At 45.6% G+C, this 21,991-nt stretch overlaps 1 protein-coding gene across 1 annotated transcript in view; it reads left to right on the plus strand.

The window, feature by feature from the left end:
- The first annotated feature begins 784 nt into the window (after positions 1–784).
- Tmtc1 (transmembrane O-mannosyltransferase targeting cadherins 1) overlaps positions 785–21,991 on the plus strand; it is a 146,540-nt gene continuing 125,333 nt past the window's right edge. The window contains exons 1-2 of the mRNA XM_042677525.1: positions 785–1,299; positions 17,775–17,952. Coding sequence (XP_042533459.1) covers positions 785–1,299; positions 17,775–17,952 — 693 coding nt within the window. The remainder of the gene's footprint in view (positions 1,300–17,774; positions 17,953–21,991) is intronic.

A 21,991-nucleotide genomic window follows, 5' to 3' on the forward strand; every position in this document is an offset into this window, starting at 1 on the left:
AAGACCCGAGTCAGAGTGTCCAGAGCCAAATTAAAAAAAAAAAAAAAAATCAAACCTGGAACTTCCTACAAGAATGTGGAGAAAAAAATGGGTAAAGAAGCCCCACTGGGCGCCTGTAATCCTAGCTACTCAGGAGGATGAGATCTGAGGATTCTAGTTCAAAACCAGTCTGGACAGACAAATCCAAGACTCATGTCTCTAATCTGCAACAAGCCAAAAGTGGAGCCCTGGCTCAAGTAGTAGAGCACCATCCTTAAGCGAGAAAGCCAAGGGAGAGGCAAGTGAAAGAGTAAGGCCTTGAGTTCAAGGCCCAGTCCCGTTGGGGACTTGTGCGGCACCCTGGGCCCCTGCTAACACTGGGTCAGAGCCCCGCAAGGCTTTGGAGAGGTAGCTTTGGGGTCTGGGAGCCTGGGATGTGGCTCCCGCTGGGGGTGACAGGCGCCCGCACCCCCCAACCCCGGACCTCGCACCCGCTCAACCGGCCCGGGCAGCGGTGGCGGGGTGCGCCCTGGGCGGGATCCTGGGTCTTCCCCCCTGGCCCCGAGCTGGGGTCCGCCACTGCGGAGAGGAGGGGGGGGCGTCCCAGGCGGGACCCCCGTCCTCCCCGCCCGGCCCGGGCCGGGGTCCTCCCCGTGCACCCCGCACTGGGACTAGGGGGTGCGTCCTGGGCGGGACCCCGCGTCCTCCCCGCCGTCCCCCGTCGGGACGGGGGCGGGGGCGCCGGCGCGCGCGTGCGCGGTGCGGCGGCGGCGGCGATGGCGGGGAGGCGGGGGCGCCGCTGTTTATGTGCGGCGGGGCCGAGGCGGCGGCGCAGGCGGCGGCGGAGCGCGGGGCGCCCGCGTGGTCCAGCGCTCACCGCGCCGTGCCAGAGGCCGCCTGCGGACCGCCGCCGCGCGCAGCTCGGGCCCCGGCCGGGGAGGATGCCAGACGCCCGGCCGAGGCCGGCGCAGCGGGCGTGTGCGCGATGGTGGCTAGCGCCGGAGCCCGGGGCGGCGGCGGCGGCGGCGGCGGCGGCGGCGGGGACCGCGCGTCCTCCCGGCGGGCCGGCCATGGGCTGGCGCCGAGTGCGGCCGGGGCCGGGGCCGCGGCGCTGCTGGCCGGGGCCGGCTGCCTGTGCCACGCCGGCTCCCTGCGCGGCGAGTTCGTGCACGACGACGTGTGGGCCATCGTGAACAACCCCGACGTGCGGCCCGGCGCCCCGCTGCTCCGCGGCGTCTTCGCCGACGACTTCTGGGGCAAAGGCATGGCGGAGAACAGCAGCCACAAGTCCTACCGGCCGCTGTGCGTGCTCACCTTCAGGTGAGCCCCGCCGCCCGCCGCGCCCGCGCCCCTTCCCGCCCGCCGGGCTCGCGCCGGGGAGTCGGGGCGAGTTTCTCCGGCGAGGCGCGCGCGCCGCCCGGGCCGCCCCAGCACCCGGCCCCCGCGGGGCGGGAGTGGCGCGGGCGGCGGGCGACGTCGTTCCCGGATCCGCGGCTGCTTGGCCGCTGGGGACGGGGCGGCCTTCTGGGGAGCGGCCCGGGGGAGCCGCGGGCCGGGAACGGGACGTACCGCGCCCCCACCCCGCCTCGGCCCCGCGCCCCTGCGCCCCTGGCTGGTCCGGGGTCGTCTTGGATCCACCCAAGTCACTCCGGATTCTGCACTTGTTGTAGGTGCACGGAGCGCGCGGGGTCCTTTGGGGACCGTGGGGTCCCCGCTGAAATGCCCCCCACCCCCAGCATAGCCCCAGAGTCATGATTCAGCATCTTTGGGGTGAATAGGTGGAGAGGGAATGGGGAGCAGGGCAGATTTCGGAGGGTGGAGGGCTGCCTCAGATTTAGAGAGAGCTGGCACCGTGGAAGAGAGAAGCGCCTTCGCCTGCATCCCCAGCTCGACTCCAGCCCTTAGCGCCGCAGCTCAGCTTCGAAGCTTGTTGCAACGCGCAGGACCAACGGACTCCGTGAAATCATGTCGGCTCTGTGCTGTCGATGGTTGAAGTCTTTTTCCAAGGGCGTAAGGGCCCCGGGGACGGGTCCCAGCAGGCGTGGGGCTCTGATGGCCTAGCGGGGGAAACTGGCCACTGGCTTTTGACTTCATTCTTCCAACTAGAAGTACCGCATTTTAAGCAGGGGTAGAAAAGGACACATTTGGCCATAACGAGAATACATGTTTATCCATCTGGAAAAGTTGGACGAGCTTTCAACTGAAAGGTAACCGTAGCTGCCGAGCAACTTGATCAGTACTTCCAAGTTTCTAAATGTTTTGCTCTGTGTGTGTGCTTTGCTGTGTGTGTTAGTACTAGGGCTTGGACTCAGGGCATTATGCTCTACTTCTGGCTCTTTGCTAGTTTATTGGAGATAATAGTCTGGTGGATTTTCCTGCTGGCTTTTAAACGGGATCCTCAGTTCTCAGCTTCCCAAATAGCTAGTACTTAGGAACTGAGATCCAGTCTATGGCCCAAATGTTTCTTAAGGTCTCTTTAGATGGCATATATACCAGTGTACCCTATTTCTTTCTGTATGATAAGAGCCTTGCTCTGAAACCCAGGCCAGCCTTGAACTTGAGATTCCCTTGCCTTAGACTCTTACTGCTGGAACTGCAGGTCTACACCACAATGCCTGTGATTTTCATTTATTACAGGAGACTTGCTGATTAATTTGAAGCTGTGGGAGAGCACAGTATGAGGTATGCTGGACTGAGGACAGCCGTGGACCCTGCCTTGGTCCCTGGTCTGAGCACTTTACATTAAAAAAAAAAATCAGAGTTAAATGTCTGTGAATACTTGCTGGAGGATGGGAAGAATTTCAGGTGTTCACTCCAGAAAATGTTGCAAACTTTCCGATGGAGATGCATGAGTAGAGGCCGGAGGCATGGAGAAGGGAAGAAGGGAAAGGGCTAGGCCATTAGTAAAGTAGGGGTAGGTGAGGACAGGGAATGAAGAAAATTTGTGGTGATCATTGATTATAAGAGGCTCTTGCTGTCTGCAGTGCAGATACCTTGCTCATATTATCTTACTTGGAATGAAGAGATGTACTTTTTTCTGTGTGTGTGTGTGTGTGTGCCAGTATGTGCCAGGTCTGGGGCACTGCCCCTTAGTCTTTTTGCTCAAAGTTGGCACTCTGTCACTTGACTTCTACTTCCAGCTTTTTGCTGGTTATTTGGAAATAAGAGACTCAAAGACTTTCCTTCCCATGGTCTTCAGATCTCAGTTCCTAAGTACTTAAGGTTACGGGCATAGCCACTAGCACCCAGCTGAGAGAGATTATTTTTGGAAAATTTAATTGCAAATCTAGAAAGCAACATAGTACTAGATAGAAATGGGTAGGAAAGAGAAAGAATTAAGTTTCTCTTCATAAAGAACATTAGCTAGGACTGGGAAGGTGACTCAGTGGTAGAGCACTTGCCTTGCATGCATGAGGCGCCCTGGGTTTGATTCCTCAGCACCACATAAGCAGAAAAAGCCAGAAGTGGTGCTGTGGCTCAAGTGGTAGAATGTTAGCTTTGAGCTGAAGAGCTGAGGGACAGCGCTCAGGCCCAGAGTTCAGGCACAACCAAAAAAACAAAAACAAAAACAAAGCCCAACAAAAAAATTAGCTAGTCTATCTTTATGCATAGGTGTTGATTTAAATAATTTAAGTAGTTTCTCTGCATTGTCACCTGAGTTGAAACCATACCTAGTACAGTAGCATAAAGCTGGAGTACACCCATGCCTCATATAGCTCTTCAGGAATGTGGATGGCAGGTCAGACAATCATGTTTATTAATTGATCAGGATGAACTAATCAATGGCAGAGATGCTTTACTCTAGAATATGTTTATATGATTTTAGTTTTAGGTGGTTGACAGAAACATAGTTGATGGCATTTTAAATATGTGCTGACCATTTGAAACTATCTTAAATTATGTTTGAGCAAAATCTTTGAGACTTAAAAACTTTTTTTTTTTCTTTGCCAGTCCTGGGGCTTGAATTCAGGGCCTGAGTACTGTCCCTGAGCTTCTTTTGCTCAAGACTATAGCACTCTACCATTTGAGCCACAGCGCCACTTCCAGCTTTTACTGTTTATGTAGTACTGAGGAATCAAACCTGGAGCTTCATGCGTGCTAGGCAAGCACTCTACCACTAAGCCACATTCTCAGCTTGTTAAAACTCATTTTTAAAAACCCTTTTATTTTTGAAATAGCTAAGTATATGTTCCTCTAGGTCATATTTTAGAAATCTCATTTATCCCATGCTCCTTGTGTCCCATTGGTAACATCTTGTACAGAAAAATATCCCAGCTGGAAACTGATGCTGATAGATAGAATCTCCAGCTTTTACTTAGATTTTGTGAGTTTTACATGTATTCTTTTTAGTTTGTTTTGGTAAGTGTATATATGGTTCTGTGTGTACATTACTGAGACCTCCACTTTAGTGGAGATCTGTAGAACAGTTTCATCATGAGGCTAGTTCATGCTCTCAGCAGCAGTGAACACCTAAGCTGAAACAACCACCTAATCTATAAAACCCCCCTCTTGCCCACAACTACCACCATTTCTCCAGCTCTATAATTTTGCCATTAGTATAGAATTATATAATTTTGCCTCTATTATGTAAATGGAATCATGTGACATTCAGTTTATTGAGATTGGCCTTTTATTTTTCCATTGAGAATCTTTGGATCTTTATTCAGTTTGTTGCATGTATGAATAATTTGTTCCTTTTTACTGCCCAGTAGTATGTCATTGTAACCAATCATCTATTGAGGACATCTGGGTTGTTTTCACTTTAGAGCTATTACAAATAACAGTGATAAAATATTCATTTATAGGTTTTGTACAAACAAATGTTTATTTTTCTAGGGAAAATTCCCAAGTACAATGGTTAGATCTATTGTGGTTACATGTTTAATTCTTTATGAAACTGTGTGACTGTTTTCCATACATTACTGCCAGCATTGTATGAGTGAGTCAGTTTTTCCCTTCCTAGACAGCCTTCAATATTTTTTTTTCTTTTTAATTTTTTACATCATTCTGTTATTCTGACAGGTGATAGTGATACTTCACTACGGGTAGTTTTTATTTCCTCAGTGGCTGGTGACGTCAAACACGTTTTCTTTTATATGTGTGTGTGTGTGTGTGTGTGTGTGTGTGTGTGTGTGTATGTTGTAAAGATATGTACAGAGGGGTTACAGTTACATGAGCAAGGTAATGAGTCCATTTCCTATTGAGTATTGTTACTCCTTTGTTTTTCTTTTCAACACAGTGTCTTGTACATCTCATTGTTACAATGGGTCATCCTGTATCCTTATTTCAGCATTTGGTTATTTACATTCCCCTCCCCAAATTAGAAAAATTCAAATACCTTTTCTTATGTTTATTTGTCCTCTTTAATCTTGGAAAGTGTGCCTTTGTGGTTTTTGTCCATTTTCTTTGTGTGTGTGTTGGCGGTGTGGCTTAAACTCAGGGCTTCACATTACTTGGCTTTTTCACTCAGGGCTGCCACTCTACCACCTGAGCCACAGCTCCACTTCTGGCTTTTTGCTGGCTAATTGGAGACAGGAGTCTCATGGGCTGTCTGGCTTTGGCCCTCATGAATCCACAGGCGAGCCACTGGCACTGATTCCGGTGCATCTCTACTGCAGATAAGTCTCATATTGCTTCTTCATGAGATCATGGCCAAGGGCAGGCAGGAATATTTCTAGACCCTGTTAGAGCAGAACCAAGACACATCTCTTGAAAAAAGGCCTTGATTGATTGGAAATGTACACAGCTTGTTAATTTTCTCTTTCCCCCTTTTCCTCTTGGTGAGTGAGGGCAGGTGTGACTCAACAAGAACTAGTGTTAAAGCTGGAAAACTAAGATAGGTTAAAAGACCACACAATGTGGTTCTCCTTCCATGTGTGGGCCGGAGATGATAATTTGCTATAAAGTTGGTAGGTTTTCTTTTTCTCTTCTCTCTTTTTTTTTTTAACTGGTGCTGATGTTTGGGTTTGAAGTCAGTGGTCCTTACATTCTCACTTGGCTTTTGCACTCAACACTTGTGCTCTACCATCTGAGCCATAACTCCACTTCTGGCTTTTTTTTCTGGTTAGTTGGAGGTAAGAGTCTCACAAACCTTCCTTTCTGGCTTTGTTCCTCAGTCCTCCTGTTTCAGCCTTCTGGGTAGCTAGAATTACAGGCATGAACACCAGCATCTGGTTGCTATAAAGTTTTATTTTATTGATTGCTGCTGCTGCTGCTGCTGCTGCTGCTGCTCCTCCCCCTCCTCCTCCTCTTCTCCTCCCCCTCCCCCCTCCTCCTCCCCCCCTCCTCCTTCTTCTTCTTCCTCTTCTCCTCTTCTTCCTCTTCTTCCTCTTCGTCGTCTTCTTCTCCCTTCTCTCTTCTCTCTTCTTTTTTGGTCCTAGTCCTAGGGCTTGAGCTCAGGGCCTGGGCACTGTCCCTGAAATTCTTTTTCTCAAGGTTAGCACTCTACCACTTGAGCCACAGTACCACTTCTGACTTTTTGAGTAGTTTATTGGAGATAAGAGTCCCATGGACTTTTTGCCTGGGCTGACTTTGAACTGCTGTCTTTAGAGCTCAGCCTCCTGAGTAGCTAGGATTGCAGGAGTAAGCCACCATCATCCCGATTATTAATTGCTTCAGTTGCTGCTACAAATCCTTAGAGTGGAGTGGGTGGTTTAAAATGTCAGAGCCAAAAAGTAGAATATCTTAACATATGCAGCTGTTAAGTTTTATGTATGTGTATGTGTGTGTGTGTGTGTTTATAGAGGTGATGTACAGAGTGTGTGTGTGTGTGTGTGTTTCTGTAATAGTTGTGTCTTGCACTAACCAACCAAAAAGTAAGCATGAGCCTCCATACTCTAAACCTGAAAGAAATGATGAAATGGGCTTTTTGATTGTACTACTATGAGATTTCATTTTGAGGCAGTCTTGTTCCTTTTTTATTTTATTTTATTTTATTTTTTGCCGGTCGTGGGGCCTGAACTCTGGGCCTGGGCTCTGTCCCTCAGCTCTTCAGCTCAAGGCTAGCACTCTACCACTTGAGCCACAGCACCACTTCCTGCCTTTTCTGCTTATGTGGTGCTGAGGAATTGAACCCAGGGCCGCATGCATGCAAGGCAAGCGCTCTACCACTGAGCCACCTTCCCAGCCCCAGTCTTGTTCCTCTTTGGGTAATAAGTTTGTTTTCTGTCAATCCTAAGAGGCAAGTGAAATTGGGCTAGGATGTTTAACTAAGTTTTCTAGGATGTTCAGTGATGGAATGGACCATGAAAAAAAATTGGACTAGAGGCCATAATGATTTTATGGAGAAAACACATTTGAAAATTTTCTATGAAGCTAAGGTTTATCCTAGAAACCCCTAGAAACAGAGATTGTGATTGTCATCTGGCAGGATGTTCGGGAGATAGAAGATAAGCTTAAATGACAATCTGTAGTGTAGGAGGATAAGAAGGAGAGTACTCTATTTCTGTATCCAGGGTTTAATAAATGAGGCTCTGAATAGAGGCTTGGGATTCTCCTTCTGAAGCAGTTGTATTTTTTTTTTTAATCAACAAATATCTTTTCTTTGGAACTCCCTTCCTATTTTTTCCAGTCACTCTGCTTTTAAAAGAGAGATGAGGACTGGCTAGGGTAGTCGACACATGTAATCCCAGCACTTATGAGGTTGAGACATGAGGGTCATGGACTGTGTAGACTAGCCTCCATAGCAATACCCCGTCTCAGGAAAAAAAAATTGGTAAAATAATAAAATAAGGATAGGAAATGCTTTGCCTATGGTGAGATGTGGTTTTTGCTCTCCCAAGTCCTGTTTGATCTGAATGCTGGCACTGCTCTGCCTCTGGCTGCCCCTCCCCAGCCTTCTGGGGCCCTTGTTCCTTCACCTGCCAGGGCTGCCGCCGCCAAGGGCCTTTGCCCATGAATGCTCTTCTCTAGATCTGCCTGTGTTTGTTCCCACATACTCCATCTCAGAGCCCTTCTCTGGCCACCAGGTCTAAAAGAGCCGTCATTCTTCCATCTTGGGCTTTCTAAAATGCCGCTTTGCTTCCATAGGCTCCTTGCTGTCTGCTGTTATTTTTTGTCATTGGTTTCAGTGCCCCTTGCTGTAGCTCAGATGCCACGAGGTGTATCTTCAGCCTGGCTTGCAAAACAGGGGTCAAAAGTCACTGTTGAAAGAATGAGTATTCTTTTGCCAGTTACAAATGAATCTAAATACAAACTAGTGCATCAATCATTTTTCCGAATGCTCAACCTTTCAGGTAACTATTAAGAGAAGGCTGCCCTTAAAATATGCGGGTAAAGTCTGCTCAGTTTCTTTCTTAGTTTACCTTCCTTCTTCCCCTGTAAAGGGAAAAGTGGAGGCAGACAAGGAGTTTCCCTGGATGCAGGCAGAAGGGCCCTGCTTATTGGAGGGTAGGACAGCTTTGGCTCTGAAAGGGATGATAGTGGTTTTCTGCTGTAATCTGTGGATCTGGACCTCACTGGAGAGAAGGAAGTTTTTAGCTCTTTCAGATCCTCCTCCTCTCGAGTGACACCAGAACCCACTGTGCTTACAGAGGGGTGGGTGCCTGCTGCAAAGTTCAATTCCCAGAATTACAGGAGGTTCTCTGCACAGCCTGCTCTCAGGGGCTAAAATTATCTGTGTGAGTGTCCTTTTTTTTCTAAAGAAAGGCCTTTTTCATTTTCAGTTTTATTTATTTTTTCTCCTTCAGCCAGTAAGATAGACATGGAACATCATTTTGCATTAAATGATAGACAGAGACCTCACACTACTTTGTCAGAGGAGCTAGCCTGACCGTGGCTTCCTCTCTAGTATTGTTTAGCATATGTTTTTATTTTTATTTTTTTAGTGCTGAGTTTGATCTCAGGATTTTCTTTGCTAGGCAGGTGTGACTGACTACCTCTAGAGCTGGACTAACTCCAGCTCATTTTCATCTGATTATTTTGAGATAGTGTTTTGTTTTATGTCAGGGTAGGTCTGTGGACCTTGATTCTCCTATTTATACATACCACCCTTTGCAACTGGGATGACAGGCATACACCACCATACCCAGCTTTTTTTCTGCTGAGATGAAGTCTCACAAACTTTTTTTTTTTGGGTCCGGTCGTGGGGCCTGAACTCTGGGCCTGGGTGCTGTCCCTCAGCTCTTCAGCTCAAGGCTAGTGCCCTACCACTTGAGCCGCAGTGCCACTTTCGGCTTTTTTTCTTTTTGCTTATGTGGTGCTGAGGAATCGAACCCAGGGCCTTGAGCATGCAAGGCAAGTGCTCTACCACTGAGCCACCTTCCCAGCCCTCACAAACTTTTTTATCTAGACTTGCCTGGAATCATGATCCTTGTGATCTCAGCCTCCTGTATAGCTAGGACACTCTATATGAACCATTGCACCAGATATTTAATAGTTGAGTATGAGGTCTTTAAATATTCTGCCTAGGCTTCCTTTAACTGAGATCCTCCTTATCTCTGCCTCCCAAATAGCTAGGATTACAAGCATAAGTCACTGGAACCTTGAAATTTGTCTGGTCTTTGTTTTGGATGTCTGGGAAGGAATGGAATGCATAACTGTTAGGAATTTCTCCCTTTTGCCTTGCAGACTCATGGATCTAGCATAGCTGAGTTATGCTGAAAGCAGGTGACTCCTGGCAGGTCCCTGGTGGTTTCAGCATGAAGGTTGGCCATGCTGCAAAGACTAGGCTCACAATCAGCGAGTTGTGGCATGGAGCCATGCGATCGATGTCTACTCTTGGGATTGAGTTCAATCCCGTAGCCATGTGTTAATCAATCATGCCTATATAATGATGCTCCAATCAAACCTTGAACCCCAAAGTTTCCAGCACCTTCCTGGTAGGCAGCCCTGTATTGACATGCTGGGAGTGAGACAGCCTGGTCACAGTGTTTGTATTTTGGCCTCTCCCAGACCTTGTACCCAGGTGCTCTTCCTTTGATCATGAGATGTGCCCTTTGTGACTAAATGACAGGTGATTTCCTTAATTCTGTGATTTGTTCTAGTGAATCTTGGAACCTGATAGTAGTGGGAAAGCCCTAGCTTTTCTTTCTTTTTTTTTTTTTTTTTCTGTTGTTGGTAGCAGTATTTGGGCTGGAACTCAGGGCCTGGGATCTGTCCCTTAGCTTTTTTACTTAAGTCTGTTACTCTACTGCTTGAACCATACCTTCTGACTTTCTGCTGGCTGCTTGGAGATGAGAGTCTCACAGACTTTTGTCCCCAGGCTGACTTTGAACTGTGATCCTCAGATCTCAGTCTCCTGAGTAGCCACTATCACCTGGCAAACACATACTCTTAAAACAAAAATTTACTGGAAAATGATGCCTTGGTTCTAATTGGCTATTTTTATTATTTGCTGATTCTCGTTTTAAGGATTTTCTCCTGGAACTTGCTGCCTATTTACATGTCCTAGCCACAGTTTTCTCCCTTTGTTGTTGTTTGTTTGTTTTTGGTGATAGTCATAGGACTTGAACTCAGGGCCTGGGTGCTGTCACTGAGCTTTTATTTTTTTACTCAAGGCTAGCTCCATTTCTGGTGTGTGTGTGTGTGTGTGTGTGTGTGTGTGTGTGTGTGTGTGTGTGTGTGTGTGTGTGTGTGTGTGTGTGTGTGTGTGTGTGTGTGTGTGTGTGTGTGTGTGTGTGTGTGTGTTTTGTAATTAATTGGAGAGAAGAGTCTCACAGACTTTCCTGCCTGGGCAAGCTTCAAACAGTGATCCTCAGATCTCAGCCTCTTGAGTTGCTAGGATTACAGGCTTGAGAGACCTGTGCCCAGCTTCTTCCCTTTCTTTAGTATGGTCATTTCTTCAAATGCTAAGGAGACAGGATGATAATCTGCACCCTCCTGGGAAACATCTTCCTCATAGCCAGCTGAGCTCAAAGCCAACCCTGACAGTTGCTTTTGTTCAGAGTGCTAGGCACCCTGGCTGCCCTGCTGATTGCATTGGTGCCTGTGAATTCTGTCGTTTGGTTCTTTGGATACATTAAGTGATAATGATTTGCTGATTTATTTCTAGTACTGGAGGGAATGCAGAAGAGGAGCCTCCAAGACGATTGAGGGCCAAAGGGATTTGCCTGAGAGGAAAAATGAGCAGAACCAGATGTCGTTGTTTGTTGGTTGAATAATCTAAGATGACTACGGAAACTGCTCAGGAGCACTGGAGAGCTGTAGTAAGAGCAAGAGGTAGGGGAAGACAGATGAACACAGCAGAATGGGGGAGGGCCTCTGTACTGGCCTGTGGAAAGCTGGCAGGCAGGCAAGCGATAGGGAAACCATCACTAACTCTGTCATACGCCAGGAACAAACAGTGAAGGGCACGCCTCACTTTTCTTTTTCCTTGGGTAAGTTTTTACTAGAAAAGAATGTGTATTGGTTTAGTGCTGGGAAAAAAAAAGAAGTCTGACTGTTCCTGGTCAACTTGCTAGTTTATATAGCCTTCCCTTCCACTTTGAGACTGCATCTCTTGGCTCTGAGAATCATTTGCCTTCCATTAATTGGGTTGCTTGGGGGCAGATCTATTGCCTTGCAATAGATTCAGTTGCTGTAGCTTGCAGACAGGTGCCTGAGAAGCCTGGGAACCACTGGGAGTCACTGGAGGCTGGAATGGCACGAGGCATAAGGAAGTAGTCTGCAGTTTCAGCGAGTGTCAGGAGACTTGCATACTTACTGCCACCACACACTGATCATTCCCCCATTGTATCCTGGGAGAGGCCAAGTGGTTGGATTCCCCTTTCCTGAGATGTGGAGACTTTCATTATTGAGGAGCATCCCAGCTTGGGAGTGCTGTGGTGGTTCTTTTCTGTGGGCTGATGTGGAGGAAGGACGCTGCATCTGAGGTGGGCATGTTAGAAGACAGGAAGACAGTGATGGAGCTCTAGCTGCCCAAGACAAGGTGGTACACGTTCCCTTGTAGCCAGCAGGAATACAGCGGTCATCAAAATAGTTTGCCGGTAGGGGTAGTGGGTAGTTAATCTCCTTGTCCCTAGGAATGAACTAGATGCACAGCCTTGTTGTTTGATCCGTAGGTCTAGAAAAACTCTAGGTTGATGGACAGAAACAGACTGAGTCATCACAATGGAAACCTCTTACCCACTTTCCAGACCAGCACTAGTTGATGGAAGTAGAGTCCTTAGGAGTGGAGCTATGAGGACTATGAGGACTCTCCTATGTGCCCCAGGATAAATATTGGTCTCTAGGGTTGGAGATGGCTTATGTGATAGGGTGCTAGCCAATGAGCGGAAGCAGCAGGTACTGAGTTTGAGTCCCAATCTTGCACCTGAAAAAAAGAGAAAATATCTCTATCTGTATAATATAGCCCGTGTGTGTGTGTGTGTGTGTGTGTGTGTGTGTGTGTGTGTGTGTGTGTGTGTGTGTGTGTGTGTGTGTGTGTGTGTGTGTGTGTGTGTACCTGAGTAGTGATTTTTTGTGTGTGTGTGTTCTGGTCCTGGGGCTTGAACTCAGGCCTTAGATATGATCCTTTGGCTTTTTTTTGCTCAAGTCTAGTGCTCTACACCTGAGCCACAGTTCCACTTCCAGCTTTTTGCTGGTTATTTTGAGGTAAGAGCCTCACAGACTTTCCTGCTGGGCTGTCTTTGATTTTGATCCTCAGATCTCAGCTTCCTGAGCAGCTAGGACTCTAGGTTTCTAGTTCTAAATAGCTATTTTCAAAGAAGAAAATTAAAAGAGAGTAATGGACTTTATTTTCCACTCCTGATGGAAGTGGGGCAGGGGGAGCCAAGGATCCTTCCCTCCTTCCTCTTTGGTGCCAGAGAGTGTGTCTATGTAACTTTTCCTGGGCAGGAATGTGGCCTTGTGGGGGAACAGCTGATCTAGTTGCTGTGAGCTTATGACTCCACTTTTCTGGCCAGCTTTATAAGAAGGTGGAGGACTGTGGTAGAGTGCTTGCCTTGCATGCATGAGGCCGTGGGTTCGATTCCTCAGCACCACATAAGTAGAAAAAGCCAGAAGTGGCGCTGTGGCTCAAGTGGTAGAGTGCTAGCCTTGAGCTGAAGAGTTGAGGGAGAGCGCCCAGGCCCAGAATTCAGGCCCTATAACCGACTAAAAATAAATAAATAAATGTTAGAGGAATCCCAGAGGGGGAAGGGGTGATTTGTGCTCATATTTGCCAAACCTTGGAAGGTTTTCAAATACTCGGAGATGTATTAAGAGTATCTGGGAAAAAGTGTTTAATTTTCTACTGCTTGTCTTATTTTTAAGTGATAAATGAAGGCTAAACTAAATAAAATGAAAGATATTAAAATTGGAAGGGAAATATCGTTTACAATATCCAACATAATGCACATCATGTGTTTATTCAGTAAAGTTTCATTTAGAATCTACTGGGTGCTAAGTGAGATGGATGTAACAGTGGAAAGAAATGAACTTCTAACCTATAGAAAAGGGATGGTAATTTGGTGTGTGTGTGTGTGTGTGTGTGTGTGTGTGAGAGAGAGAGAGAGAGAGAGAGAGATGATTCTGAAAATGCTGGTCTTGGGGCTTGAACTCAGGGCCTGGGTGCTATCACTAAGCTTTTTTTATTTATTCTATTTTTTTTAATATCTTGAAGGCCAGTGCTCTTCCACTTGAGCCACAACTCCACTTTTTGGTGGTTAATTGGAGATAAGAGTCTCATTGACTTTCCTACCTGACCTGGCTTTAAGCCATGATCCTCAGATCTCAGCCTCTTATGTAGCTAGGATTACAGGCATGTGCTACCCGTGCCCAGCTCCAAGTATATTTTTAATCTGAATTGCAAGTATTTAGTTATCTTTTATATCCTCAAGATGGTCAGTTTTACTATTCTATTTAATTCTGTTAAAGTGAGCAATTTCCGCCATTTAAAGTCTGACTTGTCAGGTAGGCTGCCAGCACATTTCACTTTTCAGCTCAAGTACTTTGTAATCTTGATAAGCATAGTCACTACAGTTTCATTTAAGTGTTTGATGAAAATATTGGGCAGAGCAGAGATAATAATGGAGTACTGTGACGTGCACTGGAAGTCTCACTCTGAGAAGACATTGATTCATTCTTCACCTCTGTGCTCCTAGACTGTCGTTTGTGTGGGCAGATTGCAAGATATTTTGATAAATGCCTTTGTTAAAGTAAAGATGAATCCATGGATCACATCCCCTGTCCTATTAAATCACAGGATTAATCAGTTAACCATTGGCTCCCAGAGTTAGAGCTGCTGCTCTATCCTCACAAATACAAATCTATCCTAGGATTTTTGTCAGGACTTGCCTTCGGTTTGGAGAATTCAAACCTTTTTAGATATTTTTAGACTGTGCCATTTTTGTAATCAACATTGGCATGCATTGTGTGTGTGTTTGTGTATGTGTGTGTGTGTGTGTGTGTGTGAGAGAGAGAGAGAGAGAGAGATACAGTAACCTAGGTTCCTGTCCATGCTAAGAAAGCAGTCTTCCACTTGAGCTACACCCCCCAAACTTTTTGTCCCTTTTTTCTTTTCTTTATTTTGGCCAATCCTGGGGCTTGAAGGACCTGGGCTATGTTCCTGAGCTTTTTTTGCTCAAGGCTTGTACTTTATCACTTGAGTTACAGCTTCACTTCTGTCTTTTTGGTGAGTACTTGGAGATAAGAATCTCATGGACTTTCCTGCCCCGACTGTCTCTAAACCATGATCCTTAGATCTTAGCCTCCTGAGTAGCTAGGATTATAGGGATGAGCTGCCAGTGCCCAGGATCACTAACCTTGTCTAGGCTGGCCTTGAACTCAGAATCCTTTGTTTCTATCTCAGGAGTAGCTAGTATTGCAAGTATATGTCACTACACCTGGTAGCATGCATTATTTGTGTGTGTGTGTGTGTGTGAGAGAGAGAGAGAGAGAAAGAGAGATCTTTGAATATGTGTTAATTATTTCTTCATGGCAGATAACTAGGAGAGGAATTTTCTCTAAGAGGGTATGTGCTTTGAAAAACTCCTCATGTGTATTGGCAGTTGGAGACCTTCAGCTTGGACAGCCGCTCACTGCATGTGAGCTGCCATCTTGCTTATCATCACTGTTAATGGGAGTGAATTTCAAATGAATGGCTTAGCTGGTTAGAGCTCACAGCCTGATGAAGTGGAAAGCTGTGTGTAGTCAGCCTTACACATAGATGGACCCTTAGGGAATTGCGTCCAAGGTTTGGAGGACAGCACCCAACACTTGCCCTTCTTATAGCTTCCCAGCTTCCAGGAACAGTCTCACTCCTTGTGGGTTCTCCTGTACAGGAATATAATTCAGTTCTTCATTATAAGGAGGGACCAGCTGGTCCCCTAGTTCTCTGCCTGTTTCTCTTCCTTGTGTGGGTTATTAAGGACTGGGCTGTGGATCTGTATGCACACTGCTGGGATGAGCCTAGTAGCTGTGCCTTGGGGTCACCTCCCACACAATGCATTTTATTAGGTCTAGTTTTGTGCTGTGACTGCTTCAGAGGGAGTGAAAGCAGAGTTAATTAGTAATTAATGGTATTTGGAGTCAAAAGCCCAAATAAAGCTTGAGATGTTGAAACTTCTGTAAGGTTATAGTTGTGCATGAGTCAAGGATTAAGAATGTCATCTTGGAATTTGGCATTTATATTTGTGAGTAGTATGTGTATGTGTGTAAGTGCATGTATATATGTGCTAGTATTAAGGCTTGAACTCAGGCCTGTGTGTTGTCTCTTAGCTTTTTTGCTTAAGGCTGGTGCTCTGCCACTTGAGCCACACCTCTACTTCCAGCTTTTTTATTGTTTAATTGGAGATAAGAGTATCATGGACTTTCCTGCCATGGCTGGTTTCAAACCTTAATTCTCAAGTCTTAGCCTTTTGAGTAACTGGAGTTATAGGTGTTGAGCTACTGGTGCCTGGCATAGTTTGTGGGTATTTTGGCAAAGACAAATTGGTTCTGTAAGAGAAGTTGATTGAGGGCAGGAGAACAAAGACTGAGTGGTATTGTTTTGGTAAGATGGATTGGAATCTAGACAGCTACAAACAACACCACTTAGAATATGCATGCGCTCCCCAAAGAATTGTGTCTTGTATCTGGGTGTTTGTTTCTGTAACTCACAAGCTCAGCTGTTACTAAATTAAACACAACTTTCAGCTGTATCTGAACTGCATTTCTCTTTTGTGAAATACTACTAATAGTAATAATTATTATTTTGTGCCTGTAATGGGGCTTGAACTTAAGGCCTTGAGCTTTTGCTGTTCCCCCTGCCCCCAAAAGCTGGTGCTTTACCTCTTGAGCTACAGCTCCACTTGGTTTTTTTTTGGTTGTTGTTGTTTGTGCTGTCTAATTGGTGATACGCTTCTTATTGCCTTTCCTGCTTGGGCTGGCTCTAAATCGTGATTGTAAGATCTCAGCCTCCTGAGGAGTTAGGATTACAAGCATGAGCAACCAGTATCTTGATCATCATGATCAAGATAATCATCATTATTATTAATTAAGTATTTTGGTTGGTTGTGGGGCTTAAACTCAGGGCCTGGGCGCTGTCCCTCAACTCCTTTGCTCAAGGCTAGCACTCTACCACTTTGAGCCATAGCTCTCCTTCTGGTTTTCTGGTGGTTATTTAGAAATAAGAGTTTCATGGAGGGCTGGGAAGGTGGCTCAGTGGTAGAGCGCTTGCCTTGCATGCATGAGGCCCTGGGTTCGATTCCTCAGCACCACATAAGCAAAAAGAAAAAAAAGCCGGAAGTAGCACTGTGGCTCAAGTGGTAGAGCGCTAGCCTTGAGCTGAAGAGCTGAGGGACAGCGCCCAGGCCCAGAGTTCAGACCCCACAACCGGACCCCCCCCCCCCAAAAAAAAAAGTCTCATAGATTTTACTGCATGGGCTGGCTTTAAACTGTGATCCTCAGATCTCAGCCTCCTGAGTAGCTAGAATTACAGGCATGAGCCACCAGTGTTGGCCATGATATTTTTTAAATGATGTTCAACAACCGATTTCCTTTTTCCCTTTGGTTTTCTTTTAGTTTCCTAATGAGTCTTAACAATGGAATTAAGAAATATGTGGGAATTTGTTTTAGAACATGTTGTATAGACGGAAGCATGGTGGCTCTGCTGGTCCTTGCAGTTCAGCTGAAGCTGTGAATCCTGTGTGATGCTGAGCTCCCCTGTGGGTGATAATCAGACAACGCTTCCAGAAACTGAATCAAGGTTCCGTGGCACCATGCCTAGCTGAGCATGCTTCTGCCCGGCTTGTCCCACCAGTGACCACAACCATGGTCTCCTGGGTATCAGTTTATTCCCAGTGGCTGTGGCTCTCATCCCAGCACTGTAAGTTGCTGAGATTTGCCAGAGAAACTTCCATAAAAGCAAGAGTGCTAGAAGCAATGGATAGGGAAGGACAGGCTCAAATCCTTTCTGCCTCAGTGAAATAATACTAGTGTAAATAAATTACCTATGGATTGACATTGTTCTCAGACAATTCACAGACAGGGAAAACATGGCACCCAGGCAAATTCGTAAGAGGATCCTGTGTTGGGAATCCTGTAAAAATAATAGCTTCTTTTGTTTGTTTATATTTTTACTTTTTGCCGGTACTTGAGCTTGAACTCAGGGCATCACACGCTTATTTGACTTCTTTTACTCAAAGGTGGTGTTCTACTACTTGAGACTTAGCTCCACGTCTGACTTTTTGCTGGTTAATTGGAGATAAGAGACTCTTGGATATTTGTCTGCCTGGAATGGCTTTAAACCATGATCCTCAGATCTCAGCCTCCTGAGTGGCTAGAATTATAGGCATGAGCCACTGACCTCCAGCTTCAATACCTTAAACGGTGCTCTCCTGTTGCTTAGGTGGTATGCTAAGATAGGTGTTTCTATTTTTCGTTTTTCCTTATCCCAGGCTGAATGTATTTTTGACTGGCATGGACCCTTTCTACTTCCACGCAATGAACGTGGTGTTCCACTGCCTCGTGACGCTGGTGTTGATGCACACCTGTGAGAAGATGGTCTTCAGGAAGCGTGGCCTTGCCTTCCTCACGGCGCTGCTCTTCGCTGTGCATCCCATTCACACAGAGGCGGTGAGTGGATCATAGTGGCCAGAAGATGTGTTTGTTCAGATCAGCTGACTCCTCTTTCCCCTTTCATACTGAGCTCAAAGCTCTGCTCAAGTGTTCATGTCTAAATCTTTCTGCCTGTCACCTTGGTTTATTTATTTACTTAGTGTGGGCCAGTCCTGGGCCTTGACCCCTGGGCCTGGGCTCTCTCCCTGAGCTTCTTTTCCTCAAGGCTAGCACTCTACTATTTGAGCCACATTCTACTTGTAGCTGCTTTTGGTAGTTTATCAGATATATGAGTCTCATGGATTTTCCTGACTGGCTTAGAACCATGATCCTCAGATCTTGGCCTCCTAAGTAGCTAGGATTGCATCATCTGCACCTTTTGAGTGTTCACATTGGTTTTCTTGCATTCTGGAATGCACTACTGAAGAGGCATATTGATGCCATTATAGGCAGTAATCAGCGGTCACAGCTTCCCATTGCTGTAGGTTGCAGAGCTTGAATTTAGGGCCTGGGTGCTATCACTGAGCTCTTTTGAGCTCTTTCTTTGAGCCATAGAGCTATTTCCAGTTTTTTAGTGGTTAATTGGAGATAAGAATCTCATGGGGACTTTTCTGCTCCAGTTGGCTTTGAACTGTAATCCTCAGATCTCAGCCTCCTTTTTTTGGGGGGGGGGCGGGTCCGGTCATGGGGCCTGAACTGTGGGCCTGGGCGCTGTCCCTCAGCTCTTCAGCTCAAGGCTAGCGCTCTACCACTTGAGCCACAGCGCCACTTCTGGCTTTTTTTTTTTTCTGCTTATGTGGTGCTGAGGAATCGAACCCAGGACCTCATGCATGCAAGGCAAGCGCTCTACCACTGAGCCACCTTCCCAGCCTTCTCAGCCTCCTGAGTAGCTGTGATAATAGGTGTGAGCCACTGGAGCCTGGCTGCTGACATTTTTTTGTTTTGTTTTGTTTTTCTGCAAGTACTGGAGCTTAAACTCAGGGCCTCACACTCTTCCTCTGTTAACTTTTCTGCTTAAGGCTGGCGCTCTACCACTTGAGCCATACCTCCACTTCCATCTTTTTTGCTGGCTAATTGGAGACAAGAGTCTCAGTTTTGTCTGCTCCAGTTGGCTTTGAAGTTTGGCCCTTAGGTCTCAGCCTCCTGAATAGGATTACAGGTGTGAGCTGCTCCATAGGTCTTTTGTTTTTGTTTTGTTTTCTTATTTGCTATGTTTCTGCAAAACTATTTAAGTTAATAGCTTTGGACAGGTACTTCTAATAATGGATGTATCTAAATTCTTAGGAGCAAATTAAGGAGGAACTGGTTGATTTGTCAATTGGTGGATTATAAAACTTACATGAGATAATAGATTACTGTGAGATTATTGCTGATGGTTTGGCGTTCAGAGAATTAAATTATTGGCCTAGAACAGAGACGTCTATTCATTGAAGATGAAACTAGAAATGACCTCGTTTCCTAGTCATTCCTCACGATGACTTCTAGGGTCACCTGCAGTGACCCTGTTATTCTAAAACATGTAAGAATCATCCACCAGTAACTGAATGGGTTGAAATGAAATCAGCTACCCTCATAATATTAAGATTAAATTTTTATCTTTAACAGTCACTTATAACTTTTATTATGATGTCTTAATCCAATTAATAATTCCAATTAAGAAGAATAGTAATTGGAATAGGGAATTGAGGGTCACAGGAAATGTAAGAAACAGTTAGGGATTATGTATAAAGCTCAGCCTTGGGAACTTGTCTAACATCCTCAGACACACATGTGCAAACACACATTCTTTATTTCAAGAAGAAAAGATGATAAACGTGTTTTGCAGGACATCAGTGGCTACTCAGGAAGCTGAGATCTGAGGATTGCAGTTGTAATCCAGCCCTGGCAGGAAAGTCAATGAGACTCTTATACCCAGTTAACCACAAAATGCCAGAAGTGGAGCTGTGGCTCAAGTGGTAAGAGTGCTAGTCTTGAGCACAAAAATGTAGGGACAGAGCCCAGACCCAGAGTTCAAGCCCCAGGATAGGCAAAAAAAAAAAAAACAAACCCCAACAAAAACACATTTCAACATAACTGTAATACATTAAGAACAAATGCTAAGGGGAATACACAATGGAAGGATGAGTTCAAGGAGACTAGAGGATATAAAGTCAGCTGTGTGTGTGTGTGTGTGTGTGTGTGTGTGTGCGCGTGCGTGCGTGCGTGCGTGCGTGCGTGCCTGCCTGCCTGCCTGCCTGCCTGCCTGCCTGTCTGTCTGTCTGTGCGCATGTGTGCATGCATGCATGCGCGTATTGGGATTTGAACTCAGGGCTTCTTGCTCTTCCATGGTTTTTTAGCTCAAGGCTGGTGCTCTACCACTTGAGCCATGCCTCTGTTTCTCAGTTTTAACTGGTTAATTAGGGATAAGTCTCACAGACTTTGCTGCCTGGGCTGGTATGGAATCTTCATCTTTAGATCTCAACTTCCTGAGTAGCTTGGATTACAGGCGTGAGCCACCTGGATCCTGCTGGTGTTGGCTATTGAAAGAAGGTCTTGCTTGTACAGATGTAAGATGAGGAGCATGGAGTTGCTATGGTATTTCGATTTTCACTATGTACATTTAAAACAACAAGATGGGTTTATTTCAGATGCTGGCATTTACAATGTATGAGCAGTTACTTGTTTTCAACTATTTAAAAGTACAGTGACAAATTTTAGATATGAGCTTAAATAGATGTAACATGAAGGTATTAGTCACAGATTGCCATTTTAACCATACTGACCATGTGGCATTAGGCCACTGGCAAGTTCTAATCTATTGCCAGAGACAACATGACTTTTCTGACAGTTTTAAAATATATAGTTGAAAATATGTACTTGAAATTGATCACAGAAAAGACCAAAATGATAGGACAGTAACAGTTTTTTTTTGTTTTTTTTTTTTTGTGTGTGTGCCAGTACTAGTACTTGAACTCGAGACCTGGATGCTGTTCTTTAGTTTTTTCACTCAAGGTTGGCACTCTATCACTTGAGTCACACCTCCATGTCCAGCTTTTTGCTAGCTAGATAAGGGTCTTATGGACTATTCTTCCCAGGCTGGCTTCAAACCTGGATCCTCAGATCTCAGCCTCTTGAGAAGCTGGTGTTCTAAGTGTGAGCCACTGGCACAGGGTACAATAACAGTGTGAATTTAGGAGTGGCAGGGAAGAAAGGCAGGCAGCTTTAGGCAGTGTGATAATGAGCTGGTAACGCTTGAGTTACATTAGAAGAAAAGAGGCAAATTCTATTAACAAATCCCTTGAAAAGGGGTTCAAAAGACTTTGGTTCCAATCAAAAAACAAAACCAAACAATCCATGGAAGTACAATGAAAGGGGCAAAGAATGGAAGTGGCGCTGTAGCTCAAGTGGTAGAGCGCTCGCCTTGAGTTGAAGAGCTGAGGGACAACGCCCAGGCCCAGAGTTCAGGCCCCACAACCGACCAAAAAAAAAAAAAAAAAAAGAAAGGGGCAAAGAATTCAGAGAGCTGGTATTTATTTAGAGAAGATATTTACATTTACAAGAGAGATATATAAGGTAGACACAAAGGATTTTGACCTTCCTAATAATTTACCTACAAAGTAAAAGAGAGAGGGACTGCTATTTAATTATAGATTTCAGTTCAGGTTTCTGAAGGAGAGGTAGAGAATTAAAAAGAGATGTGCATTATAGATGATGTTGTATAAATTGTTAAAACACACACGAAAGACACTGGTGGGGTGGGGGAAGGAGTTACTGGACCCTTATTCTTCCTTTGTTAAATAAGAACAAAAATGGGTTTAGAAGTTAGCCCCAGACAGGTGGAGAATTTAAATCTGGAGAATGGGCTTCAGTTTAAATACACTGATGTGTGTCTGAACCTGTTGGTATGGTTGTTAGTTACATAATTCACAAGTGGCTAATGACAGGGTGCTTGGTATGGGACCTTCTAGGAGGTACCAGGTGAACATAGGGATGGATAAGGGGCTGCTCCCATAGCTGGTTTGCAGTCCATAGAAGAGCCAAAGTACAGACACACGATGGCTACAAGACAAAGCATTAA

The sequence above is a fragment of the Dipodomys spectabilis genome, unplaced genomic scaffold (assembly GCF_019054845.1).
Source record: "Dipodomys spectabilis isolate Male_0828 unplaced genomic scaffold, ASM1905484v1 ptg000039l, whole genome shotgun sequence".
Lineage (NCBI taxonomy): Eukaryota > Metazoa > Chordata > Mammalia > Rodentia > Heteromyidae > Dipodomys > Dipodomys spectabilis.